Source organism: Malassezia sympodialis, genomic scaffold (genome assembly GCF_000349305.1).
Source record: "Malassezia sympodialis ATCC 42132 genomic scaffold, msy_sf_11, whole genome shotgun sequence".
NCBI classification, from domain to species: domain Eukaryota; kingdom Fungi; phylum Basidiomycota; class Malasseziomycetes; order Malasseziales; family Malasseziaceae; genus Malassezia; species Malassezia sympodialis.
This window is the reverse complement of record NW_017387809.1, coordinates 500,286-526,191: the sequence shown is the minus strand read 5'-3', so window position 1 is coordinate 526,191 and position 25,906 is coordinate 500,286. Positions and strand designations below refer to the sequence as shown.

The following is a 25,906-nucleotide window of genomic DNA, read 5'->3' as shown; positions in this document are numbered from 1 at the left end:
ACTGGGTATATGCGATACACATTATTTGGAGGTGCCCACATCGAACACGCTAAGTAGCGCAAAGCAAGCGTAAAAGAGGCCCACGGGGTAGGCGACCAAGAATCTCTGATTATGCATGTTGAGAATAGAGACAAAAATACCCGATGCGGATGTACAACACCATAAAATGAACAAGGGCGAGATCACAAAGCCAAACATGCCACTGAGTGTCAGTGTAGTTTCATTACGCACTTGAGTTTAACAAAAACATTGATAGCACTAAGGAGACATAGAGGGAGAAGGCAGTATCCAAGCACGCTGGTGACTTTGGTGGCGTCGATACCACCATCCGACATTAGGTTCAACAACAAGTAGATGGAGATAACTCCCATTAACCCTACTCCATACACATATCCAAACTGAGACTTGCCCGACTTCGATGAGTTACATGAACATACCAGCAGAAGAAGCATACCAAAAACAAAGCAAAACAATAAGGGGCCAGCGAGATCAGTATCGTCCATCATATGCGCGTCTTTAGGATGGTCCGGCGAGAATTTATGGAAGGGGTTCAAGACGGCCAGCGACTTGTCCCATACATGTGGCATGTTGATGTCGAGTTCTACCATGAGTTTTTAATTGCGTACCTTCCATCAATGTTGGCTCGCCCGGCAACCCGCCGGTGCCAAACGCTGACAACCACTCTGATGCCATGATCTAGAGTGTTGGTAGACACCCACACGGAGGGTCCGGTGCGCTGACTAAGCGAAGGGACCTTGTCCGTGTGGACAAAAAATTTGATAGCCTATCGTCACTCACTCAGCATGCCGCAGAATGAGTATATTGAGGAGCATATTAAGCGCCATGGTAGGCGCCTTGACCATGAGGAGCGCATGAGGAAGCGTGAAGCACGAAGTGCTCATAGGGCATCTGCTGTGGCCCAGAAAACTATCGGTCTGAAGGCCAAGATGCTGAACAAGAAACGCCGTGCCGAGAAGGTGCAGATGAAGAAGTCCATTAAGCAGCACGAGGAGCGTGATGTGAAAAAATCTGCGGCTCCTAGCAATCCAGAGACCGCGCTACCTGCCTATCTACTTGACCGCGAGGGTCAAAAAGATGCGAAGGCGTTGTCTAGTGCAGTCAAAGAGCGCAGGAAAGATAAGGCTGCGCGTTATTCTGTGCCCCTTCCGCAAGTTCGCGGTATTGCCGATGACGAAGCATTCAAGGTCGTGAAGACCGGAAAGCGCAAGCAGAATGGATGGAAGCGTATGGTGACCAAGGCCACCTTTGTTGGCGACAACTTTACTCGCAAGCCTCCGAAACTGGAGCGCTTTATTCGTCCCATGGGTCTCCGCTTCAAGAAGGCACACATTACGCATCCTGACTTGAAGGCTACCTTCCAGCTTCCGATCATTGGTGTGAAGAAAAATCCACAGTCTCCTATGTACACGCAGCTTGGTGTCTTGACGAAGGGTACGATTATTGAGGTGAACGTATCGGACCTTGGTATGGTTACGTCGGGTGGCAAGGTTGTTTGGGGAAAATATGCCCAAGTCACGAACAACCCTGAAAATGATGGTTGCGTAAATGGCGTATTGTTGTTGTCGTCGTAGTCTGTACTATAGAATATATGATTTCATATTATACCTGCCCGTCCATACTAAGCTGCAGGGCAATGCGTAGCTGCTCCTCTTCGCTTAGGGTATCAAAGTTGCTAGGAAGGGAGTCCATAATCGCACCATCGGAAGCAGTTGATTCGTGAACGTGTTCGACTGCATCATTCTTATCAGGGGAACCAACAGACAATTCATTCGTGGGGAGATCGCCAGCAAAAGTTGAAGCACTAATTTGCTTATGGGATGTTGCTTTCTCTGCTTGAAACGGTTCACGAAAGGCCCGCGCCAGATTCTTGGCTTTGATGTCGCCCATGCCGGGCAGCATAAGAAACTTTTCTGGCGGTTGCATGGCTAAATCCGCGAAGGACTTAAAACTGGACGAAAGTGTCCAAACATCGGTTTTGTTGATCCCGCGAACGTTGGTAAGAACGGATTGCATTACATTCATGTAATCTTGCTTCGTCTTGCCACGAATCACGTCGGGTGGTTTTTGCTCAAAGGCTTTGTACATCTCCAAGTACCTACCCGCCTCTTCAGCACTCCAGGCAACCATCATTACCATTCGATTAATCAGAGCAATTTTGGTCAGCTCACGTATAGCCGGTTGATGATCATTCTATCATGAGCGATTTTGCACGTACCACATCACAGACAACCAGTAGCACTCGTAGAGTGTACATATGTGCTAACTTCTGGATACGCGTATGAATGTATTCAGGATGAAGACGGTGGTACCGCAAGCTAGGAGTGAGTTTCCTTTGCATACCTCAAGAATAGCACGCCATTCGACAGTCCGACCTGGTAGTCAGGCACAATATCTGCATATTCCCAAGCCACGCCTTTGATATATTGCAGCACAGGGTTTCCTCGCTGACAGCTATTCACCAATATGGATGAGGAGGATTGAGCTCCGCGTACTAGAGGATGTGAGCGTCCTGCCATCCCTTCAGGACCGCCGCTGGTGCCCCCCAGCACACGCTCTGTGCGAGATAGTGGCAAATCCTCCACATATGCAGCAGCTTAGTCAACCGTCTTAAGTGGCGTGGTTTCGTCCGATCCCTCCGCGGGCGTGCACGCATGTGCACGGGGTTAAAGTGGAGCTAACGAACTTCTTGAATACGGTTTTCTTCAGACACGTTGACTAGCATGGCAGGGTTCACTTTGTGGCTAGTGGCCTTACTTGTATGTGCCGCCACACTGTTCTTCCTTCGTGGAACACTTTTCGGTGCATCTGCGAAGGAGGAAGAACAAGTTGCCGATGATGATGGTGGCTCAAACTTTGTTGAGCGCCTGGTGAGTCAGAAGAAGCGTCTTGTGATCTTTTTCGGTTCCCAAACGGGCACCGCTGAGGAATATGCGATCCGTATTGCACGAGAGGCCAAATCTCGCTACGGTACCTCGGCGCTAGTGTTGGACCCTGAAAATGAAGAGATGGATAAGCTCGATCTTGTTCCCGAGGATTGTGTCGTTGTGTTTGTGATGGCTACCTATGGGGAGGGTGACCCTACGGACAATGCTGTGAATATGATGGAATTCCTCAAGTCGCCGGACGTGGCGTTCACGAATGGTGAGACGCTTGAAAACCTGCACTATGTGGCACTGGGCCTGGGTAACAGAACGTATGAGTACTTTAACGAGTCCATCCGTCAGTTAGACAGGCGGCTGCAGGAGCTTGGTGCGCATCGCATTGGTGAACGTGGCGAGGGCGACGATGAAAACAGCCTTGAGGAAGATTATCTGGCCTGGAAGGACCCGATGTTCGAGAAGCTGGCAGAGTACCTTCATTTGGAGGAAGGTGCCGCAGGCGAGGTGAGCGACTTTCAAGTTACTGAACTGGACGATGTGCCCGACAAGTTGTTCCACGGTGAATACCACAACCGCAGCCTCATTGGCGTCAAGGGCAACCACGATGCACGCAACCCATATGCTGCGACTGTGGCTAAGACGTATGAGCTGTTCGTGGAAGGCGTGGCATCACGTACCTGTGTGCATATGGAGTTTGATCTCTCGGATTCGGGCATGACGTACCAGCATGGTGACCATCTTGGTGTGTGGCCGACGAACCCTGAGTCGCAGGTTGAACGTTTCCTTGCGGTGCTGGGTCTTTCGGAGAAAAGGGATCAGGCCATTCATATCAAGTCGCTAGACCCTACGCTCGCTAAAGTGCCCTTCCCTGTTCCAACAACGTATGAGGCAATTATGCGCTACTACCTTGATATTAATGCACACGCGAGTCGCCAGGCGATCGCCTCGTTTGCGCCGTATGCGCCGAATGAAGCGGCTCGTATCGAGATGGTGCGTCTGGGTAAAGACCGGGATTACTTCCGTCAAAAGGTGACAGATCATGGCTACAAGCTGGGGCAAGTGCTTCAACTTGTCGCTGGCGACTCGTTGGCAGACGAAGACATCCCTAAGACGACTCCTTGGCCGATTCCCTTCGATCGTGTAATCTCTTCGATCCCTCGTCTTTCGCCCCGCTACTATTCGATCTCGAGCAGCCCGAAGCTGTCACCCGACCGCGTTCACATCACTGTGGTAGCATTGCGCTACGGACTGTCAGAAGGCTCGTCCGATGTGTTTGGTCTTGCGTCGAACTTTGTGAGCTCTGTCAAAATGTCCATGCACAATGAGGTGCCTGCACTGGGTGACCCTCGCTACGGCACACCGGCATACAATCTGGAGGGTCCGAAGGGTAAGTATGTTTCTTCGAATGAGGACGGCGGCAAGGTTCACAAGGTGCCGATCCACATTCGCCGTTCTTCGTTCCGCCTGCCAACATCCACCAAAGTCCCGATCATCATGGTGGGTCCTGGTACGGGTGTAGCACCTTTCCGCTCCTTTATCCAGGAGCGTGTGGCAACTGCTCGCAAGGCCAAGGATAAGCTTGGAGAAAATGCACTGCAAGATTGGGCTGACTTGCGTCTGTACTATGGCTGCCGTCGCCGCCAAGAAGACTTTCTGTATTCGGACGAGTGGCCGGAGTATGCAAAAGAGTTGGACGACAAACTCAAACTGCGCGTTTCCTTCTCCCGTGAGGTGTTCAAGCCGGATGGCTCAAAGCTCTATGTTCAGGACCTTATTTGGGAGGACCGGGAAACTCTTGCTGATGCCATTCTGAACAAACGTGCGTACGTTTATATCTGTGGTGAGGGCAAGAGCATGTGCCACGATGTTGAGGCTACCTTGTCGCGCATCTTGGGTGAAGCCAAAGGTGGCGACGAGGAGCTGGGCCATGCTGAAATCAAGGCACTTAAAGATCGCAATCGCATGATGCTGGACGTCTGGTCATAACATTTAAATTTCTATACTATGCTACATAGCTTTATACATTCCTCAAGATCGTGATAAGGCAACTAAGTTCGTATCTAAAATACCTACATTATGGATCCATCGGGTCCATTGGGTCTACAAGGAAGATCTTTTCCCAGTTCGGACGGTACTCGACCAGGAACTTGTCGTCCACGGGCTTGATATGTCCGATGTAGTAGCCCAAGTCACGTTGACTAGCGTAGAGCAGAGTGCTGCTGAATTTGTAGTGTGTACCGACCTGAAGAATGTACTCATACTGATCCGAGTTGGTCACAACCAGAATGGGCTTGTCCTTAGGTGCGCCTAGAGCGTGCAGCGTACGGGCTGAATTACGCAGGTTGGTCGTGGTGTGCCGCGAATGAGATTCCATCACAATATACTCGTCATCCAAATGGTACTGCTGTTTGAGCCAGAGTCGCAATTGTTCCGACTCGGTGTACGGTGTCTTGGCAGGAAGCGCGGCGCCACCAGCCGTAACAATCCATGGGGCTTGACCCTTGTGAAGCTGCGTGACGGCGATGCCCAGGCGCATTTTGGCTTGGGGCGATAGCTGCTCGTTCGTCAACTCAGGACCCATGCCGAGGGAGACAATGGCAGCGTAAGGGTACGAGTTCCAGTCTATGCTTTTGGCCCGAACCTTAGCGGGCTTGTTTTGCTTCTCATCCAGGTCATAGAACCAGACAGCATTGTCCCTTTCATTGGCTTCCAAGAGCGTAACCACTGTGTGAATGACATCAAACGGCGGAGGCGTGTTGCCCGAATAGTTCGACGCAAGATAGTCCGTGTAGCCTCGGATATAGTACGTCCAGTCTGGCCCTGTCGCATTGTAAAGGAAAACATCTCGGGGAGATCGTGCTGAAGAACCATTACCGTACACACCGATGGTATAGCGGATGGCTTCGACGTACCGTGGCCATACGTCCAAGAGAGACTGTGGTGCCTTAGACTCATTCAGCGCCTGATTCAGTTTTTCCTCATCGACAAGGGTAAGGTTCAAAGCCTTGACGTGACAGATGGGCTGCTCTGTACAATTGAAGGTGTCTGCGATGCGCTTCTTGCGGTCTTCTGCCAGCTGCTTCATAGCCGGCTGCACATGCTCGGGCCACGATCCGTTTACCTGCTCCCAGAAACTGATCAGCTCTGGGAAAAGCCGACGCGTTAAACGGTCTTCGACTTGCGGGTGGGGTGCGTCGTATATAGTCAGAGCGCACGCAAGTGGCACGCAAGTGTCGCTGAAGCTAGGGAAAAGGCCAATAGGCCAAAGAAGCGCATGGTAATCAGGGTGAGCGGAACAGTCTTTCCAGCCCTCACTTGAGGAACAGTGTTTTTGAATTTGCCCCTGAAACGTGCACGACCGAAAACATTTCGGACATGTAAAGGTTAGCTACACACCGCACAAGAGCGTTAGCTTGGCCCTGGAACGTGCACGACCAAAATCTTTTCGGGAATGTGGAGGCTTGCTCCACACTGTTCAAGAGCGTGACTGTGGGGTCGTCCGGTCAGGTCGAAAGATCCAAGACAACGCCAACAAGTCGGTATCGACAAACTTAGGGCAGGACCGGAAGACGTGCTCCCTCATTGGCAAGTTTATCCGCCATTTCATTACCAAAGATACCACCATGACCCTTGACATACTCTAGGGTTGGACGTATCTCGCATTTGCCAATGGCCTTGTCGATCTCTTGGAGCAGGTCCTTGTTACTTACTTCTGCGTCGTATCCGCGCTTCCAATTATTTGAACGCCATCGTGGCATCCAAACGTTAATGCATTTGATGGCGTACTGACTGTCTGTCCAAATACGGAGCGGCCTGGATGGCTCTGGATTAAGGCGAATCGCCGTTAAAATGGCTGTCAATTCGGCTCTGTTATTCGTTTGAACCGGTCCTGCTAGGCGACATGCTTGGTTTAAAGAATGGAAACGCTCATCTACCCAGTAGACTCCATAACCAGCCGAAGACGAGCCACTGCCATTGCCAAGAGAAGAGCCGTCAGTGTATACATCAACGTAGGCATCAATTTGCCTGGCCTCCCATGCCGCCATACACGACTCAAGTTCTGGATCATGGTGTATAGGAATGGCGGATACTCGTTTCACTCTGTCAACGATAGTGTCTTTCATGGGCGGCACGCGCTTGGCTGGAGGCACAGGTGTGGGAGACTGAGGGAGCTTCCGTTTTTCCAAAACGGTGGGTTTTGACGGCCTACATTTCGTCACTTCCACACCATAAACAAAGGCCTGTGCATCCTCCATACAAGTAAATGACTGAAAGCGCGCGCCGGGGTACCGATCAGTCTGCTCCTGGCACTCCTTCCAAGTATTGTAGATACCAGGCTGCCGACCGACACGCACAGCGTACACTTTCATTTTGGGCCGTGCCATGGTAAATTGCCTTACGGCCCACTTTCTCCAAGAGACGGATCCCAATATGTTGGCGCACGAATACGCAGATGCACTTCCCCGGGCGGCCAGCACCAGTCGAGCCAGTTTCCAAGCGTGGAGAACCTGGTCACATGGATAATATTACACACCTACATCACTAAGCGCGTCGCGTCCGCAGCGCTGGAAGTGTTTGCCCTTGCTCCCTTGGACGGGCACGCGGAAATGTCGCTGGGTTCGCAGCGGCAGATTCCGCGTTTGCCTCTGCGCAATAAAAATGTCTTCCCAGAGGCAAGTGCTTCACATGCTCTGCTGGGAGAAAAACAGAACCAGCTGCAGCGCGGCGAGGCCGGTGTACTGGGCACGCCACCCCGAAAACGTGCTGTACCGCTAGATGGCGTACACGCCCGCAATGTGCCAGAATCAACTAGTAGTAAGCGTATGCGCACGCAGCGCTCTGCACTTGACCCTGGGATGCGGCGTGCAACTGGTGGGGCTATGACAGCGCGGCCCACAACGACGCGCATCGATAAGACGACGCGTGTTAGTCAGGAGGAGCAGTACCACCGTGCCCAGCAGAAGGCACAAGCACAGCGCGAATGGAAGGCAGCCTTCGGGCGCGCTTTTCCGAAATTTGTATTCTATCTGGATGAGATGGATGAGGGGCTTAAAAAGACGCTTTCTAGTCAGATCGGACAGTTAGGCGCGCGTGTGGACGAGTTCTTTTCGCGTGGTGTGACGCATGTTGTGTCGACGCGCTCAATTCCACCATGTCAAGACGAGAAGGAGCGGGTGGTGAAGGAGCCGCAACGTAGTCAGCCCGATCCGATCACGCCACCTCGGATCCTCCGCCCGACGGCACCGCCGAGTGCTCCTGTACACTCGGACCGCAATCCCTTGGATGAGCTGGCGCAGCCGCTGCCAGTAAGCGACCTGCTATATAAGGCCCAGCGCTTTGGCATGAAGATCTGGCGTCTAGAAAAACTGCAAAACATTCTCCAGCTACTCCTCGCCGATGATGGTCAAGTGGCCGTGGGCCCGGAACGGCAAGGGCTTTCAGAGATGCTGCTTCAGGAAAAGCTGCATGGCACTACAGAGCGTGATCCTCACGCGTTGCGCAGCGATGTACACTATTTCAGCAAGCACAGTTACTACTTGCTAGTGACAGATGCCACAGGGGAGCATCGACCCGTGATGATTGCTGAGTATGATCGCAGTGCGCCGTCAGAGACCCACGGCAAGCCAGCACCCTGGCCTGTGCTGCATGGCGACGTGGAAGGCCGCGGCTTGTTTGTGTGGGTGGATCCCAAGGAGCGTCGACGGCTCTCCCAGCAAGCCCCAATCGCTGCGTCGACGCACCGCTCGCTGCGACGCGCGGCCTCGCTCAATCTGGCAGGTGCACTGCGCGGCCCTGTCGCGGCCCCGGTGGGCCCACCCACACCCACACTGATGGCCTCGGACAACAGCCTCGTTCTCGCCTCTACCGTGGCATCTACGACGTCGACGCAAGTAACGTCACAGCATGCGGGGGCGCTCGGCCCCCACCCCGACAAGCGCCTGCTTGATCTACACTGGCGCCTACATACCCCTGTCGATGCAGCTACGCGCCCGGCTGAGGCCATGCCCGGCTCGGTGGTGCAGCACATGCTGCACCTGGCCGAGGGTGGCGCTGAAGTGCCTCTGCGGCGTTCGCGGAGCACCGGCAGTGTGGCGCGCGGGGCGCCTGCAGTGGCGCGTGTACGCGAGAAGCGGCCAGGGCACTGCGAGAACTGCCGTTGTCGTTACGATGACTTTGACGAGCACACTCGCAGCCGGCGTCACCGCAAGTTTGCTCTAGATGAAAGCAACTTTGTGGCGATCGATGAGCTGCTCCAGCGTGTGCAGCGCGAGCCACTGTATGCACCGTCCCACTGGGACGACTATACAGAGACGCCAGCCGCTGACAGCGCTCCCGACAGTGCAGCTTCATACCCCACACAGTCATAGCAATCACCATACTTGATTTCTACACTTTTTGGCCCAGCGCAGGTGCCTGGAGCTGCACGCGCGGGCGGCCCCGGCCGCCCTTGCGTCGACCATCGCGCGCATCGCCGCCCTTGCCATCACCATGACCAGAGTGGTGCGAGCGCGAGTCGTCCGTCTTGGAGTCGAGCAGCCACTCGTTCTGCTCGAGCATGGCGTGCGCCCGATCCGCAAGCGCCAGTGACAACTGTTGCACACGGTGGAGCTCCATGCGCCGGAACAGGAGCATCGCCTCGGTGGGGTCAAGCGACGCGGCCAGCTCGTCGTTCCAGATCATGCGGCTAACAATCGAGCGCACCGTGTTCTCCGGCAGCTCGAACGTCTCGGCGAGATGTACGAGCGAGAGCGAGTCGTAGTGCGACGCAAAGTTGAATAGATATGTGCGCAGACCTTCCTCTTGGATATGCCGGGAAAGGCGCTGCAGCACCGTATCCTTGTCGGCGAGGAGCTTCCAGATCTTGATCGATTCCACAAGCGCAGTGCACGCTTTCCAATCGCCATTCTGCAGCGCACGGCTCGCTTGCATAATATGGTCGCGGGTGTTCTCAGGCGGGCCTGAGAACACAAGCCGGTCAGTGTAGTCCAGCATGCGGCGGAACGGTCGCGAAATGATCTTCTTGCGCAGCTCGGGGTCCGCGCCAGCGTACGCCATATTCGGAACTTCAAGGAGCATGCTGGCCACAAGGTACACACACTCGAGCAGCTCCAAGTTGATGTGCATGTGGAACGGCAGCTGGCGCTGGCGGTCGAGCTTCTCCTGCTCGGCACTCACCGTGTTGTACGCGCTGCCCTTAGAAACGCCCTGCGCAAGCAGCTCCTTGACGCGACCGGTTGTGAAGATCTCCTGCAGTGCCGTGTGGCACTCGCGAATCAGGCCGACGCGGAAGGCACAAACACCCAGCTGCACGAGCACGCGGTTGTACAAAATCTGCGTGTCAGCGTCTGCCAGATGCACCGACTCCTGCAGGTGGCTCATCAGGAAGCGGTCCCGCGCCACATGGTAGTCTGCATGCAGGGCGTGGTGGTACACATGGCACAGGATCGCGCGCGTACGCTGGCGCTCGCCCGATTCTTCCGTGCCCTGATACAGGAACACACAGAGTGCATGCACAAGCTGCATCGGGCCGTCGGGGCGCTCCCGCACTTGATCGAGCGTCGGCGTGATGGTAGACGCGGGGAGATTGGGCTGCGCCTCGTGGTTAGCCGTCTCGAGCGCGAGAATGATCACATCTTGTTTCGAGTAGATATGCTCTAAACGGCGCATGACACACCGGCGCAGTGGCTCGTCCACCATCGACGCTACCTTGGGCGGAAGGTCTTGCGCCAGGACCGTCTCAAAGTAGCTCTGTCCACGTACAATCGTCTGGTACAGCTGCTTCTCGTCACACAAACGCTCGACGTATTCCGTCGCGTGGGGGTCAATCTGCTGCAGGCTCTTGGTGAACTCGTCGTCCAGGCGGTCAATGAACGACACCACACTGCCACGCACATGCACAAAGGCACCCTCTCCATTCTCGTTTGGCTTGCGCTCGACCTCGTCATCATAGTCATCTGTTTGTTCGAGAACCAGGTAAGAGGGGTTCTCAAACAGAACCTGCAGCAGGACGTTGAGCTCCTCTCGCGCCTGCTTCCACATGTCTACCGGCATGTAGGCATTGGCGGATGTGCTGTAGTCAAAGCGGGCCGCGACCAGCGTCAAAAGCACGCGGATGCGCTGGTATGGCGTTTGCGCCGAGCTGTACAGCTTCGACAGGGTGGCGATCTGCTCACCACGATCGGTGCTCTTGCGGCCTCGGGCCTCGAGCACGGCTGTAAGACCTTTGAATAGCGCATCAGAGGACAACGAGGCCTTTCCGTCCTTGCCAATCGTCTGGAACTCTTCCTCGTTCACCTCCTCTGCCACTGGCACAACGACAGGCGCCGCGCTCTCCTTCTTCTTTGTCAGCACAGAGGGAACGGCGGGGGTCTGCTGGGCCGCCTGGACCTTAGTCTCGTAGCCCTCTGGGTCCTCTTTGAACTGAGCGAGCGCCGCTTCGTTCTCCTTCGTGACCTTCTTCAGTTTCGACTTCATGCCGTTCATGGCCTTGGCATTCGGCGCCTTCATCTTCTTTGTGGCTTCCTTGTTGGCCAGCGAGGCGCTCAAAAATTCCTCCAGTGACGACAGACACTTGATAAACGATGTTGGGATCGCCTCATTCAGCGTGCGCTGACGGTCGCAGAGACGCAACATACCATCAAATTCTGCTGTTAGGTGTACAACACATACCCTTCGAAATGGAAGCCCAGTCATCAATACGCTGAGCGTTCTCAATCGCATGGACTACGCCCTCGAACTCATCGAGGCGCTTGTCCTTGGCGCTCTTGATGACCTTGCGCACCTCTTCCTCACTCTCACTGTCACTCGAGGCATCTCGCATGAAGCGCGACATGGGCTTGCGCGCCTGCTGCGGCTCATCTTCGCTGTCGTTTTCGTCGCTGTCATCGTCGTCATCGCTGTCGTCGCTGTCATCGCTGTCGTCCTGCTTCTTCGTGCCCCACTTCGACTGCACCTGCTCCTCATCAGAGAGAAGCTCTTCTTCGTCTGAAGAGTCCGACTCCGAGTCAGAAATGGCACGGAAGAATCGGCTCGACATGCTGGCAGTCGTCACGCCGACCTGACTTCCCCTCCGCTGCGTTTTTCTTCTGCCTCAGCTGGGCCACGTGAGGGAGGCACGTGAGCACGCACCCCGGGCACGGCCGGGCGCCAGCAGAGGCCGGCCGTACGGTGGGTGCACACCCGATCTTCTCTTACTGGACCATCATCATGGCCTCTCGCTTCGTGCCTCGCGTGTTCAATCAGGTATGTTGACCATCTTTTTTGCGAGCGGATATGCTGACCCCAAAGACTCGTGGCTACGCCTCGCAGGCCGCTATCCGCCCCCCGATTCAGCTCGAGGGCCTTGCTGGTAGGTCGCCCCAACCTGTGCATGGTGCTAACCCGACCAGGAAAGTATGCCTCGGCTGCATACGTGTCGGCTCTCACGCGTGGTGAGAAGAACCTCGCGAAGCTGGAGTCGGACCTGAAGTACTTCAACGACGTGCTCAAGTCGGACTCGCAGGACGCTACAAAGCTGCGCACCTTCCTGACCAACCCTACGGTGACTGCAGAGGCGAGGAGCAAGACCATCTCGGACCTGCTCGCCTCTCAGAAGGGCGGTGCGGATGAGCTCACCCGGTACGTATCTTACTACTTATACCAGCAACCTGTTTGATGCTCTTTCGGAAAATGGCCGTCTCGGTCTTTCGGAGAAGGTCATTGAGGACTTTTTGCAGCTCACCAGCGCCCACCGTGGCGAAGTTATCATTACTATCACGAGTGCAAAGGTATGTGACTCTGACCTTCTTACCCTTAGCCCCTCGACAAGTCGATTACTTCGCGTCTCGAGTCGTCTCTCAAGGGCTCGCAGTTTGCGACCACGGCCGGTGCTAAGAGCGTGAAGTTCGACTACAAGGTGAACGAGGCGCTCCAGGGCGGTTTCTCGATCGACCTTGGTGACCGTTCAGTGGATCTGAGCGTGGCCAACCGTGTGAACAAGCTTAACGCTCTACTGCGTGGTATGTTTATTACCTGCTTGCTAACCTAAACAGAGTCGGTCTGAGTGATTCTAGCTTCGATAGTATCCATCGCGATTACCTAGTCTGGCCTACTTTTCCAGTGGTTTCTCATAAGTTTTTAGCCGACAATGGGGCGCGAGAGAGGGCTTACACTCGCTCATTGACGGTTGCTTAGATCTGCGCTCCACCTTCGACCCGGGCATGAACAAGGCCGAAAACTGGTATCAATACAAGCATGAGAAAGAAGCGTGGATTGCGAATCAGGCAGGATCATCTGTTATGCACATCAATGTGGTCTGTGCTGTCTCTGTTGTTAGCTATGCCTTGTATCTGTGCGTGGCGAAAGAGGTGTGGACTTGGCCCTATGCCTGGCTCTCTGAGTTCCTTGTTCTTATAGTTCCGCTCATGATGGCTGGAACTGTGTTCGTAACTGATCCTTTGTCGCTTCTAGCCGCATTGTCGATACCTGTGTGCCTATGGATGTTTTTTTGCTTCGTAAAGGATCCCTCAACAGCAAATCTACGTACCGACGACGTCGATCAGAATGACGATCCTGCAACTCTAAATGACGAGAGGGATCTTCTTGTGGGACAGGCCCTTTTAAATATGAATCTCACCCCATCTCCTTCGCCTGTCATGTTACAAGCCAGTTTGCCAGACCTGTGCGAAGACTATTCGTCTACACAACGCACATCCATTTCCAGTATGAATTCTCTGCCTTATTCGACCGCAAAATCAAGTCAAGATCATCCTGATTTTTCATCGTCTCCCCGCTACTCATTTCTGACAGTATATCGGGCATACCTTATGGTTCTAACCACCTATTGTATTCTGGCAGTCGATTTCCCTATCTTTCCTCGTTTCTTCGCCAAATGCGAAACTTGGGGTACGAGCTTGGTATGTATGTATTTCTAACCTCAAGATGGACTTGGGCGTTGGCTCGTTCGTCTATTCACAAGGCATTGTTTCCGTGAGCTCCTCTCGCAAGCCGTTTTCTGCCACACTGAAGCGAGTTGGACCCATGCTGGCCTTGGGCATGGTTCGCTTGGTTATGGTTAAAGGGACAGATTATCCAGAACATTTGTCCGAATATGGCACCCATTGGAACTTTTTTCTTACCATGAGTGTGCTGTTATTGTGTACGGATTTGTTACAGCGCTTTGCCCCACGCAAGCTCAATTGGGTCTTCGCTGGAATTTTGGTCTCAATTTTACATCAAATGGCTCTATCCTACTCCAAACTAGGTGCATGGACCATCTCGAATGAACGTAGTGCTCTTGGCTGGATATCCATGAACAAGGAAGGGCTTGTCAGCCTTCCAGGTATGCATTCGCTTATCACTCACGATACAGGCTATTTTGGCATAGGTCTAGCCGGCCTGGAAATTGGATCCAAGTTGCGGAATTCTCCAAGACCATCATTTCAGAAGGCTCTTCTTTGGCAGGCAGCGCTAGGGTGGCTGGGATTGGGAATTCTTCATGGTTCTGGTATCATCACCAGTCGGCGTTTGGTTCGTTGATCAACTACTAATACCAGGCCAACATGCCCTATGTTCTATGGTGTATTGCATTTAATGCAACATTCCTTTTGGCTTTTAAAACTATGGAAGAAACGTTTATGCAGGGCTCCGAACGTCCCCCTTTTTTGCTTGACAAGATCAATCGACATTCACTCATGATATTCCTCGTGGTATGTAATAGTCTACTAAGACACAGTCCAATGTACTCACTGGCATTATCAATCTTGCGATCTATACAATGCACGCCACGACTTCCCTCTCTATGGTCATTCTTGTCGCTTATATGCTACTTGTGTGTGGTCTGTGCCCCCGATTCTTGGACGTCTACTTGCCCAACTCGAAATAGCTTAGTCATCTCGTTCGCATTTCACGACCATGTCATGGATGCTCAAGCCGGCTTGGGCCCGAAGTGCGCTTGTGCTATGGACTCCCAATCCTGCCTACAGTGCGCTCACTAGGCGGATGTATAGCGTAAATTCCGGTGAAATCCTTGACAAGTTTGCAGCGGGCAATGATGGAGCCTCTGTTGAACAAAAACGCCAGGCCCAGATGAGCAAATACAGTGAAAAGCTTTTGGCCAAAGCAAAAGAGTGCGTTCACAGAAAATCTAACAAAGACATGGGATAAATAGTGTTGAAGAATTGACCGAAAAGTATAAGCATGAACAAAAAAAGGCAGCAGACGAACGTCAATCATCGAGCCAGAGGGCCTCGAATGCTTTAGAGAAATCGGTAGAAGGCCGTGATGAGGCCTTGCGCCGTCGTCTTGAGGAACGCCGCATCCAGCAAGAAAGGCGGAAGTTGGCTAATGAGGCCGATATTGCCAGTCCTGTGAAACCACTTTCCTCCTTTATGAATTTGGATAAAACACTCCAAGAGTCGCCCGAAAATATTGGCAAGCTGTGGACAGGCTACCACATCTCACGGAATAAGCTATCGGCAGTAGTTCCAGCTACCACCTATCTTCACATGTTTGAAACTTCCCGCAAGTTTCCTCAGTTTGTGGTTCCTCTTCCACGAGCAATGAAGAACGAACATCAGCAAGATGAATTGGGCTATGAAATGCAGTTTTTGCAGTGGACTACGCTTCCTCCCCCCAAAGGCAATTCGCCAAACGCGCCTCCTCCAACTGCTGTAATGTTTACGCCCCTCGCTGAATACCAGTTGCGTCAAGAATACGCTCAACCGACACTGGTTCTCACTCATTACACGGAGCTCATCGAGTCCAAGGGCATTGTTTTAATGCGTGGTGATATTACTGACAGCGAAGCTAGCAAGGAAAACTCTGAATCCCGACCAATATTGACTCAGCAAGACGCTCAGATCTTAGCCCTCTGTTTACAACGATTCTATCATATCGATTGGGCATTAGAAGGTCTCGACAACGACGAGGAGGCAGAGCAACGTCGTGCTTTGCTACGTGCTTTCCACGGAAAGCCCGAAAACTTTGACATTAAAAAACTCATCCAACTTTCTTTGCAGGTCTAGTCGATTCTGGGTATAGGCGATGTATAGCCATCCACGTTAGTGCGGTTGACAAATGTTGAACAACTAGCCTGCGCAGGTGTGGCAACTAGTGAAATCCCATTGGTACCAACCTGAAGGCGTGGTGAGGTCGACATGGAGGTTGAAAGTCCGTTGGAAGATCCACTCAATATTGGCTCTGTTTTTGACTTGCGACGTTGCGCCCCAAGGGGAACAGGCACCACACTGGCAGGAACAGATAGTCTCCGAGGCCCTCGTTCAGTAGAGCGAGGATTCATGGACATGCTAGTTTCGCGATGAAACCAAAGATTGGGCGGGCCCGGCAATATATCAAAGGACTCGTCTTCGTTCTCAGACTCCGACAAATGACTTGTTTCAGCGGATGTATGCTGGGAAGAATTTGAGTCTTCCATGTCGCTGGGAGCATGTAAAAGCAGCTTCTCGGCCACTAAAGCAAGTTCTTCAGCTTTGTCCATGGATGGCTCCGACGGCGGAAAATGGATCGACCCAACTTTGGGAGACCTTGCATTTGAGCGAGTGGATGATCCACTCAAAGGAGCCGATCGTGTTTTGACAGATGAATATTCTAAAGAATGTTGAAAACTGGGACACGTCGATTCTTCAATCTCGAGATGCTGGGAGGCCCATACAGAGCATGGGTCATGATCTTCATCGATGGCAGTACTACCGATGGACTTTTCCGTTGCCGCATCCATGCTGCGACTTCTCCATTTTGAGAAATTAGAGACACAGTCGCTCTTCTTATTCAATAAAGCACCTGTTCTTGGATTCCAGCTCTTCATGCTCGCTGATGAGCTATTGCATCGTGGGCGTCCCTTTAATGAAGAATCTAGTTGAATCCTTGGTCTTGGAGAACACCGTCTGCCGATATCTCCTGGAGGTTTACAAGAATAAGATTGTTTTATTTGTTGTTTCTCTTGCGATTGATCGAGGAACACAAGACTCCGACGTCCTGGACCATTGACTGGGTGATAGGATGAGTTCAGCTTAGTCTCTGGGCCACATTTGTTATCAAGGATACCAGAAACATTTTCATGGCGCTCAAAATGAAGTCGAACAGGAATGTGAGGCGATGAAGAAAAACCTGCATGATCATTTGATAGGGGTGATTTGCCCGTTGAACGATTATTTCTGGGGCTAAAAGTATGACTCTCATTTTCAGAAACACAGGTTTCGGTATCGCCCTCTGAACTAGCCTCATCCACACCATTGTCATCATCTTCATCGTCTTCGTCAGACATATAACTTTCATCACCTTCTTGATCACTTTCCCCCGTATGAAGGAGCTCATATGGTGCAGGAGACTGGACAAAAACCTTACATGGGGTTTTGACAGATGTGGCTTTCTCCATTAGCTCAGAAGCAGAGCTGCAATCGCCATTTGAATGAGAAAGTCTCATTGCCCTAGGTGGCATCTTGGGTTCGACAATAGAAGTCTTGAAGGCACGATTCTTTTGGTTTTGAAGTTTCATGATACTTTCTGACTGTGCTTGATTTTCAGGTGCGTTTTGCAAAATGCCACAAGTAGTTTTCGCTGATATGCCACTTAAACAAGGTCTTGCATCTGAATTAAGGCGAAGTATGGTTGTTTCCGGATAATTAGAGCATTCAAACTGTTCAAGTTCCGACGATGTTCCAACGCCTTGCTTTCCAAGTGAATGAGACATAGTCAGCGGTTGAGTGTCACGGATGCATGAGCCTGCAACGCTGTTGCAGCGTGTCTGCATATTAAGTTCTAGCAAGCCACCCACTTGATAGAATTCAAGAGAATGACCTCAAAAATATTATAAAAGAACGTATCAATCTCAGAACATTAGACAGCGGTAGGAAAGTCTTAGACTAGATGGTGTTCGTGTCAGTAGGAATATTTCGCCGAGCACAACTAACATTTATGCGGGTAGTCTCCAGATTTGGTCGCCTGATTGCACGAACAAACAACACGTGACGCAATAACACAATGTCACTGTACACGTACATGCATTGACAATGGCTCAATACTCTATCCAACAATGCTGCTTTCATTTACGTAAATCTGCAAACTTTTGGTTCATTTAGAAACCTGGTTAAATCGTACAATCATGACAGATGTGTTATCTGTGCTGAATTTCTCTAGTGCATGCTTCAACAGCAAGCTGGCAGCTTGTTGTGGTTCAGGAATTTTCGAGACAAAATTGACAGCATCTTGATCGCTGACGACATCCCATAGCTGAGTCAGTACCATTTGTTAACATACACCATCACATGCAATGATCAAAAACTCATCGTCATCACAGAGATCAATAGATGTAGTAAAAGGAGCACCAACAACAAACTCCTTCATAGAAAAGTCACCTAAGGACCGTGTAACCGCAAGCACACCTTGTCATTAGAATCATCATATCGACATACCATTTACACGGTTATTCAGCAGGAAACCTCCTTTTTCGGTAATGCGTCTGGACTCGTGTTCGTCAGTGCCTTTGTGATCGTATGTGAGCCTGATTGCTTTTCCGCCACGGCACAGAACCGTTCGAGCGTCACCAACATTCGCGGTATATAACACACGTTTTTGGGAGGAATCACCTGAGTCACAGGTTTCAGAGCGGATAAAACTCATAACAGCCGTGCAGCCACTACGCACGCCGGCTTTAGCAGATTCAGTTTCCAATTGGTCATCAGCTTTTAGGAATACATTCTTCATGACCTCACGTACATCCATATCTGGGCTTGTCTTAAGTTCTTCAGAAAGAATTTCGCTCATGTTATCCCTGCACCATTCAGCGGCAAACTTCCCAGCATGCCCGTCAAAAATCGCAAAGTAGCCCTGACCGGGCACATTGTTGAAGTCGTGCTGGAAATCATGTGCATCCTCCATAGTACGCCTCCAGCGACAATTCCTGTCAGTAGCAATCCCCACATGAGAGGACCAGCCTAGGATTGGAGTTGAGCCAGCATCCGACAATTCGGCAGCAGACTTGGGCTCTGCTTCAGTAGGGGCCGTTGAAACGGGCGCAGACACGCCTAGGTCAGACCTGCACAGAATGTTAGTATCTGCTGATGCCACTAATGCGGCATCCTTGTAATGCACGTACCCCTCTTTTGAATCCATCTTCGCTGGCAGATGAGAGATGGTTGAGGCGTTACTAGAGCGCTAATGGCGCATAGAGAATCATCACGTGGCAATTAAGTCGAGGTCACGTCAGGGTCTTTACACATCATGCAAGCTACTTACAGTCTACGCGAGTTCGCGGGTTCATGCCTCCGGCGATTGGAATGGATTTCTAACTGATGTCAAACCGGATACAACGTACCATATGGAGATAGATCTGGGCAACATGTACAGACCAAGTTACTGCAGGTATGGATACAGTAATTGAGGGAGCATGCACTCCTTCTTCTAAGGACTCAGCTTCAACGTCCGAGTTCTCGCGTGTGGGGCTTGTGGGGTAATCCGAAGGGACGCTTGGTGGTGGCGCAGGACCCTCAGTAAAAGCATCATCAGGAGCTGAAAAACTGTCACAAGAATCTGATTCTGAGTGTAAATCTGATCCATCATTGAAGTCAGAAGCCAGCCCATAGAAATCACTTGGCGGAAGTGTCGATGTTTCTGGAGGTGCCCGTAAAGGCTCATCGAGAGGTGAGTCATCGGAAGAGACTGGAGGGAGTTGGAATAATGCGGCCGATTCGGGGCTTGCTTCTCTAAACATCCAACCAGCATGTTTCAATTGATTCCACAACCTATGCCGATGAGATTTCGCCTTGGACTTTAACCGTCTTAAGCGACGGTTATGCCGTATAGCCCTGTAGTGGATGACATGATTGCGGCTTTGATGATATTTAGGTGCCATTTTTATCGCATTTTCAAAATGAACTCTAGCTGTTTGAAGTGCCTGTACAGGAAAATCAGCTGGGATAGAAGCAGGAACCAAAGGAGAAGGAGAATCATTTTTTTCTGGAAAACTGGCGTGAGCGGATGCCGCATACAGAGTCAGCAGCCCCAAATATGTATGCAGTTGAGGATTTTGACGATGAGGGTATGAAGTGATAACATTAGTAAGTTCTTCATGAGCTTTTTGATAATTGCCATTCACTATCCATTCTCTAATAAGAAATGGTAGCGTGAATGGCCGGAGAACAGGGCGCGTACGTGAAATGCGTTGGAGGTACTGCAAGGCTAAGTCGTCCTCTCCATCAGACAGCGTTATTACTTGAAGCCCCCATTTCCATAATTCCAAGGGTCTCCACTCCTGCGATTTCAATAGAATGTTTAGGCAACGACCTGCGCGATCCATATCATGACGAAGAAGCATTAGTTGCAATAGGTCGAATGTGCGTCGAATATGCAGGCGTCTCTGATCTTGCAAAGAATATTGACGCACTACACGTTCATCCAACGGGTCAGTATGCGGTGTGTAATAAGACTGAAGTGGATTCGCGTGGGTATACAGTATATTATACTCATCCTTGTATTCAATAGGGGGCTGAAATAGCGCTGTGGGTTCCATAGGGGAATCACCCTCTCTGTGGAGGACGCGCAAGTGCGATATGCAGGTCGCCCGCACGTGGTCGTGCACGGTTATAGGAAACCGACGTGCCCGTCTCCCGCTATGGCACCGCAACATGCGGGAGGTGTGGACGAAAATACACCTTTGCTGTCATCTGTAGCTACATCGCAGCAAAGCTCTGACCCTGCATTTGTCCTCCGACATGAATTCAAGGTTCATGACTATGCCCGTCGCTTTGCGCCGGCACGGTATTTACTCAGTGTGTTCGAGCCAAGCACAGAAGGCCGAAGCGTGTACGCTTCCTCTACTCAGGATGTATGTGTGACTACGCTTATTGAAGACGGACGATTCAGACTTCTTTGACTTAGTGGTTCGCGTAAGAAATGCTATATGCTCTGGCACAAACCCGCGCATGATTTCTGTTGGCACGAGTGGCTCGTACTTTGTTTACGAACAGGTAAATGAGCCACACGTTGTGGGTGTCTTTAAGCCGATGGATGAAGAACCTTATGGGAATTTGAAGTACGCCTATCTGTTCTGACTTAGCCCTAAACGTAAATTTTTACGCAAGTACCTATGGTGGGCTATGGGCAGACCGTGGTACGTTGATGACGGCTAATCGTGAGCTTAATTCCAAATTTTTCCTATCTTTCTGAGGTGGGAGCTTCGTTTTTAGACGACCGACTAGGCCTGAACTTGGTTCCCAAGACTCGCTTAGTTGGACTGGTCAGCACTTCATTTCATTACCCGTATAAAGTCCGCAAGAACTGGGAGCGCTTCGGAAAACCTTTGCCTATTAAAGTAGGCTCACTTCAACAGTTTCTTGTTGGATATGAAAATGCAAGCAAATTCTTCCAGCGGCATACTCTTCCAGGTCGACCTAAAGATTTGATGGAACGGGATCTTACCGAGGAGCAGAAAGCCCATCGCCTTAGTCGTCGAAAGCAGGGCGCTCGTCTACGTCTGTTCTTCATTGCATTAAAAAGACTGTTCTTGTGCCGATATGGTCCTGGCCCTTATGGTAGCGACGAACCACTCGATGAGGAAGCCAATCCAATTCAGAATAATATTGGCAATGGAGTTTATCCACGTTCTGAAATGAGATTCCCTGAATCCACATTTCAATGGACTGAAGAAACATTCCATGACCTTCGGCTTGAACTTGAAAAGCTCATACTTTTGGATATTCTAATGAGGAACACGGATCGCGGCCTCGATAACTTCATGATCCATTATAATCCTGCACCAGCTCCGGGAGAAAGAAGAATCAAGATTGGAGCAATCGATAACAGTCTTTCATTCCCTCATCAGCATCCACAAGGTCTAAGGGACTACCCTTACGGTTGGCTCTTTCTACCCGCGGGATTAATTGGGCAACCATTTAGCCAGGAAACGCGTCAGCTATTCCTGCCGAAACTTACAGATCCTGTTTGGTGGGTTGGTACAATCGAAGGTCTGCGGCAGATCTTCAGCCAAGATATACATTTTAATGAACGGATCTTTCAAAACCAGATGGATTTGATAAGAGGCCAGGGCTGGAACATTGTCCAGTCATTGCAGTCACCTCATGATGGACCTATTGAGTTGTGTGCACGGCAAAAGTGTATGGTTCGGAGCACTTTACAGATGATGAGCAGCTCGGAGTTATCTAAGCATACAGTTGTGGACTTGGTGCATGGATCTATCTCTTTTTCGCACAAAGACCGCAGGAGCACGTCAATAAACCATGTATATGGGATTCCTCAAGCAACAACAATCTTGAAGTCGAAACAATCTCCCGATGACAATCGATCTTTACTGGCATCGTCTGTGCCAAGTTCAAGTATGCTTTCAAGATCAGCTTCGTTGCAAAGAGAGCACGACAGAGCCATTGACATCGTGGAGCGTATGGAAAAAGCTTCACGTGTGAATGTCGAGAAAAACAAAATTGACGAGATGAGAATGGACACACGGGAGCTAAAGCCGTCACAGCGTGTCCAACCTTTAGACCTAGCAATTACGTCAAGACCGTTTACACGTCCAACACCTGTTTTAGTAGAAAGCCTCGAGCCTATTACGCGGCGGGCGTGGCTGTCGTCGTGTTAATGTTTAATATCTCACGCAAACGTTCACCAGGTTCATAATTCGCTTCTCGCATTTCTTTTAGGAGCATGCACCAGCGCTCGTCGTTGCATTGCAAGCATGTCCATATCATAGAGGCGTAAGTGCGCCTTGTTGGGACTAAGTGAAGATGTTTGGCTTCCTCTAAAAGTCTGAATGCTTCCTCGTAAGTGGGCTCAGTCAAATGCAATCGAATCATCCTCTCGTAACATATAGAGGAGGCTGAAATGGTTTCTTGTTGAAGTGCAGACCAAGCTTTTTTTCCAGCATCCACATCCCGAGCATTTACGCAACACAAGAGCCAAGCTTGGTAGGTGTCTAATGTAGGAGTGGGCATCAATTGAACCAATTTTTCCGACATGCGCACATCTTTTCTGTGAGCAGTAGCATATATGAGTGCATTCCACACCTCCGAACAGACTGGTTTGTTATGTCGCAACAAAGCACTGCAAGCTGACTGTAGAGTATCATTGTCCGATGAGACCATTAACGTTAAATGAGCCAAAATAGCAGGCTGAGGTGGTATTTGCAATTCGTTCATTCGGGAAAGAACATCAAATACATCATTATATCGAGATGCTTCAATATAGGCATCCATCGCTGGAACAAGAATCATTTCATCAGGTTCCTTAATACATTGCAAAACCTTGTCCACAAGCCCATCGAGACCCGCTCGAGAAGCTGTCAAGAGCACTTGTGCAACGAGCCCATGATCCAGCTCCAGTTTACCCTCAACAACACTGCGATGCCATGCTTGAGAAAGTGCAGGGCCAAAATCATGCTGAGCACATACCCGCAAAACACGCATCCATATAAAGGCTGGAAGCTTTCGTATTTGATCCACTTGCTGTATAAGATCCCAAGCAAGACGAGGCTCCCTTGCATCTGAGCAACATTGGACAATAAATGAGAGTGATTTATCTGTCAAATGAATACCGTAGGCGCCGGCAGTCATCACAAGTATAACCATGTACTCAAGGTTTTGAGTACGGGCACAATGTTGTAGTAAATGAGATACAGTGGCGGGAGACCAGTGACAGACGAAATCATGCGGGAGAATACCTGATGCTAAAGGTTTTCTGCTGTTCCCTTTAGGGAGACTCATGTACCGCTGCAAGACCTCGTTAATACGGGCAACATTGTTGGCTTTCACAGCAGCTTCAAGTGTGAAGTCAAGCATCTTTACATTAAAAGGTACATGACATGCACGAATATCATCCAAAGTAGCCATGGATTCTGCAATCATACCATTTTTTGCAAATGCAGATAAGAGATCTAGCCAAACAGCGCACCTCTGATCAATGGTGGTAGTCATGGGACGCAAAGCTGGAGAAGGTGGATGCGAGCATTTCAAGTGAGTAGCACGGCGCAAAGCATCGTCCAAAGACTCTTTAGACGTCAATGTATTAGTATTATGATTACGCCTCTGAAGAGCCAGATAAACCACCTTTACCCTACTTCGTGGCACAGTACGCATTCGCCGTGCGTCGTTGAACCGAAAGAACTGTGTCGATGTGGAGGTACCTGGATCAGGCAGCGAGACACCGAACGATCTTTCACAAGCTTGAGTCGTTGAACAGAAGTATATGGATACTATCTGATTCTACCTGGATGTACAGTTATGATGCCTAATTGATACCGTCCCGATTTTTGTCTAGCTGCCATGAAGGGGCATCACGGTCCATTTTCCACCCGTGGGAGCTGTGTTTCCGAGCATGGCACTAACTTCACTCCCTGTTGCAGAACGGAAACAGGCGGAACAACAGGGTGTAACAATCTGACCCCATCCTTTGAGTTTAACTCGGTCCCCGTTTGAACAAAAAGCTTCATCGCCGCCCATTACAGCAACCACAGCATCCCTCATACCGTCACAAACATCACAAGGCACGCCTGCTTTATCACCCCGGGTAACCAATTTTTTGGGAACAATGTATTGGCGCGCGAGTGAAGTGAGCATCCAGCGTTGTAAATACACTGTGCGTGGAAAAGACTCTAGTAGTTCATTCGACGATAAAAGGCTGCATTAGCTGCATTTCGACGCACCGAATGGCATCAATGGTCCAAATGTGTTCGCAGTCACCCACATGAAGTAGCCAATATGGCCGGTGCAAAGCTAGATTAGAGAGAGATGATAATCTGACGGTTTCCAAAGTAGCACCTCCATACTTCACATGACATAGAGGCGAATCAGAAGGGAAAGTATGACTTAACAAGGCTTTCACATAGCTAGGCACCCCAGGAGTTGTTTCGGAAGGCTCTACTGTTCCGTAGAGGCAACCGTCAATAAGAATGCATTTGTCAGTCGCAAGAGGATTCGGTGTGTACTTGGTATAGGAAGTTGATCCTGTAAAGCCTGCGTCGTCGGCGCTAGTCCAATGAGTAACAGAACCGCATGCGTTAGGGTTGTGGTCAATAGCTTCGGGTATATCAGCATTGCGACAGGCAAACTCGTCAGTGAGCTCTTTGAGTGTTTGATCAGAGGAACATTCAAGTTTCTGGACAAGTTCAAGGTCACCATCAATATCAAACACAGATGGGGTGTTATGGAGCTGGTCGGTTTCCGATCCGTCCAAACCACGCATTCTTCTGGTAATTGGTAAATGGCGTCTCATATATATGGAGATCTCGAGAATAAAGATATGGCTAGAACTTGGTATCGACTGCGCTTGAGCCGTGGAAAACATTTTTTGAGGCTAAATAAGTTCAAGTTACATACCTTGCCCTCAAATGCATTCTGGTCGCGCAGCGGAATCGGTTCCGCGTATAAGCTGATATGATCGTAGCTATGACGTTAGACAAGAAAACGAACCCATCAAAATGGAAAGCTGGAGGTACACTTGGTAACACTTCCTCATTTTGACGCTGTGTTTCTCGTGAGCGAACAGCCCAGGCTAAATCTGCAGCACGATCAAGGCATGCTTGCTCTGAAGCTTGGTATTTTGTAGGTAGTTTGGCAAACCTGTCTTGAAGTTTGTTGATCCTTCCACTATCAAGACATACGGAGTACTTTATGTCTTTTTCAATTTTGCTGCATTCATCTTGAAGGCCCTGTATAGTAAACGGAATAGCTTCTTCCTGTTCACAAGCACTCGTAGGTGCCATGGAAATTGCAGGTCGGCCAAGGATCCTCCACACGCCTATGGACCCAGCCCGTCACTGGTGCTCCTATAACAACACTATTGCTCAGTAAAAGGGTATTCTCGACGGGCTTCTCTTAGAATAGAGGTGAAAAGTTTCGACGCAAATATGTATAGGAAAAGCTCTACAGGTAGATACCCACGGAGTTGAACAAAGCAACGACCCCAATGCCCGCCAGCAAACTACCAGCAACGGCCACAATAGGCTCTTTAATACTGCTTCCGGCCCGCGGAAGACTATACATGGTTAATGTACCAGCCAA

General features: G+C 50.6%; 13 protein-coding genes and 1 pseudogene across 14 annotated transcripts; 8 read left to right on the top strand and 6 right to left on the bottom strand.

Annotated features, from left to right (window-relative positions):
- Window positions 1–21: 21 nt before the first annotated feature.
- On the bottom strand, window positions 22–608 carry MSY001_2562 (uncharacterized protein; the record flags this gene model as incomplete). Its single annotated transcript, XM_018884424.1, has 2 exons — window positions 22–202; window positions 232–608. 2 exons carry the CDS (start codon window positions 606–608, stop codon window positions 22–24), a joined length of 558 nt encoding a protein of 185 aa, XP_018741085.1.
- Window positions 609–803: 195 nt separating this feature from the next.
- Window positions 804–1,592, top strand: MSY001_2561 (uncharacterized protein; the record flags this gene model as incomplete). Its single annotated transcript, XM_018884423.1, has 1 exon — window positions 804–1,592. One exon carries the CDS (start codon window positions 804–806, stop codon window positions 1,590–1,592), a length of 789 nt encoding a protein of 262 aa, XP_018741084.1.
- A 28-nt stretch (window positions 1,593–1,620) lies between these two features.
- MSY001_2560 (uncharacterized protein) lies at window positions 1,621–2,537 on the bottom strand (the record flags this gene model as incomplete). Its single annotated transcript, XM_018884422.1, has 3 exons — window positions 1,621–2,211; window positions 2,237–2,336; window positions 2,362–2,537. The coding sequence occupies 3 exons, from the start codon at window positions 2,535–2,537 to the stop codon at window positions 1,621–1,623; spliced, it is 867 nt and encodes a 288-aa protein (XP_018741083.1).
- A 204-nt stretch (window positions 2,538–2,741) lies between these two features.
- On the top strand, window positions 2,742–4,886 carry MSY001_2559 (uncharacterized protein; the record flags this gene model as incomplete). Its single annotated transcript, XM_018884421.1, has 1 exon — window positions 2,742–4,886. One exon carries the CDS (start codon window positions 2,742–2,744, stop codon window positions 4,884–4,886), a length of 2,145 nt encoding a protein of 714 aa, XP_018741082.1.
- An 88-nt stretch (window positions 4,887–4,974) lies between these two features.
- MSY001_2558 (uncharacterized protein) lies at window positions 4,975–5,985 on the bottom strand (the record flags this gene model as incomplete). Its single annotated transcript, XM_018884419.1, has 2 exons — window positions 4,975–5,714; window positions 5,784–5,985. The coding sequence occupies 2 exons, from the start codon at window positions 5,983–5,985 to the stop codon at window positions 4,975–4,977; spliced, it is 942 nt and encodes a 313-aa protein (XP_018741081.1).
- A 466-nt stretch (window positions 5,986–6,451) lies between these two features.
- MSY001_2557 (uncharacterized protein) lies at window positions 6,452–7,285 on the bottom strand (the record flags this gene model as incomplete). Its single annotated transcript, XM_018884418.1, has 1 exon — window positions 6,452–7,285. The coding sequence occupies one exon, from the start codon at window positions 7,283–7,285 to the stop codon at window positions 6,452–6,454; it is 834 nt and encodes a 277-aa protein (XP_018741080.1).
- Window positions 7,286–7,507: 222 nt separating this feature from the next.
- On the top strand, window positions 7,508–9,268 carry MSY001_2556 (uncharacterized protein; the record flags this gene model as incomplete). Its single annotated transcript, XM_018884417.1, has 2 exons — window positions 7,508–7,538; window positions 7,572–9,268. 2 exons carry the CDS (start codon window positions 7,508–7,510, stop codon window positions 9,266–9,268), a joined length of 1,728 nt encoding a protein of 575 aa, XP_018741079.1.
- A 19-nt stretch (window positions 9,269–9,287) lies between these two features.
- Window positions 9,288–11,937, bottom strand: MSY001_2555 (uncharacterized protein; the record flags this gene model as incomplete). Its single annotated transcript, XM_018884416.1, has 2 exons — window positions 9,288–11,548; window positions 11,601–11,937. The coding sequence occupies 2 exons, from the start codon at window positions 11,935–11,937 to the stop codon at window positions 9,288–9,290; spliced, it is 2,598 nt and encodes an 865-aa protein (XP_018741078.1).
- A 333-nt stretch (window positions 11,938–12,270) lies between these two features.
- On the top strand, window positions 12,271–12,927 carry MSY001_2554 (uncharacterized protein; the record flags this gene model as incomplete). Its single annotated transcript, XM_018884415.1, has 3 exons — window positions 12,271–12,518; window positions 12,544–12,667; window positions 12,697–12,927. 3 exons carry the CDS (start codon window positions 12,271–12,273, stop codon window positions 12,925–12,927), a joined length of 603 nt encoding a protein of 200 aa, XP_018741077.1.
- Window positions 12,928–13,099: 172 nt separating this feature from the next.
- On the top strand, window positions 13,100–14,417 carry GWT1 (uncharacterized protein; the record flags this gene model as incomplete). Its single annotated transcript, XM_018884414.1, has 2 exons — window positions 13,100–13,795; window positions 13,821–14,417. 2 exons carry the CDS (start codon window positions 13,100–13,102, stop codon window positions 14,415–14,417), a joined length of 1,293 nt encoding a protein of 430 aa, XP_018741076.1.
- A 23-nt stretch (window positions 14,418–14,440) lies between these two features.
- PGA5 lies at window positions 14,441–14,712 on the top strand (annotated as a pseudogene). Its single transcript is given in 2 exon segments — window positions 14,441–14,587; window positions 14,599–14,712. Coding segments are annotated over 2 exon segments (261 nt in total).
- A 167-nt stretch (window positions 14,713–14,879) lies between these two features.
- Window positions 14,880–15,904, top strand: MSY001_2551 (uncharacterized protein; the record flags this gene model as incomplete). The annotated part of the gene is made up of 2 exons (XM_018884413.1): window positions 14,880–15,007; window positions 15,049–15,904. The coding sequence occupies 2 exons, from the start codon at window positions 14,880–14,882 to the stop codon at window positions 15,902–15,904; spliced, it is 984 nt and encodes a 327-aa protein (XP_018741075.1).
- Window positions 15,905–20,982: 5,078 nt separating this feature from the next.
- Window positions 20,983–22,491, top strand: MSY001_2550 (uncharacterized protein; the record flags this gene model as incomplete). The annotated part of the gene is made up of 2 exons (XM_018884412.1): window positions 20,983–21,006; window positions 21,064–22,491. The coding sequence occupies 2 exons, from the start codon at window positions 20,983–20,985 to the stop codon at window positions 22,489–22,491; spliced, it is 1,452 nt and encodes a 483-aa protein (XP_018741074.1).
- A 1,669-nt stretch (window positions 22,492–24,160) lies between these two features.
- MSY001_2549 (uncharacterized protein) lies at window positions 24,161–25,088 on the bottom strand (the record flags this gene model as incomplete). The annotated part of the gene is made up of 2 exons (XM_018884411.1): window positions 24,161–24,524; window positions 24,550–25,088. The coding sequence occupies 2 exons, from the start codon at window positions 25,086–25,088 to the stop codon at window positions 24,161–24,163; spliced, it is 903 nt and encodes a 300-aa protein (XP_018741073.1).
- Between the last annotated feature and the right edge of the window lie 818 nt (window positions 25,089–25,906).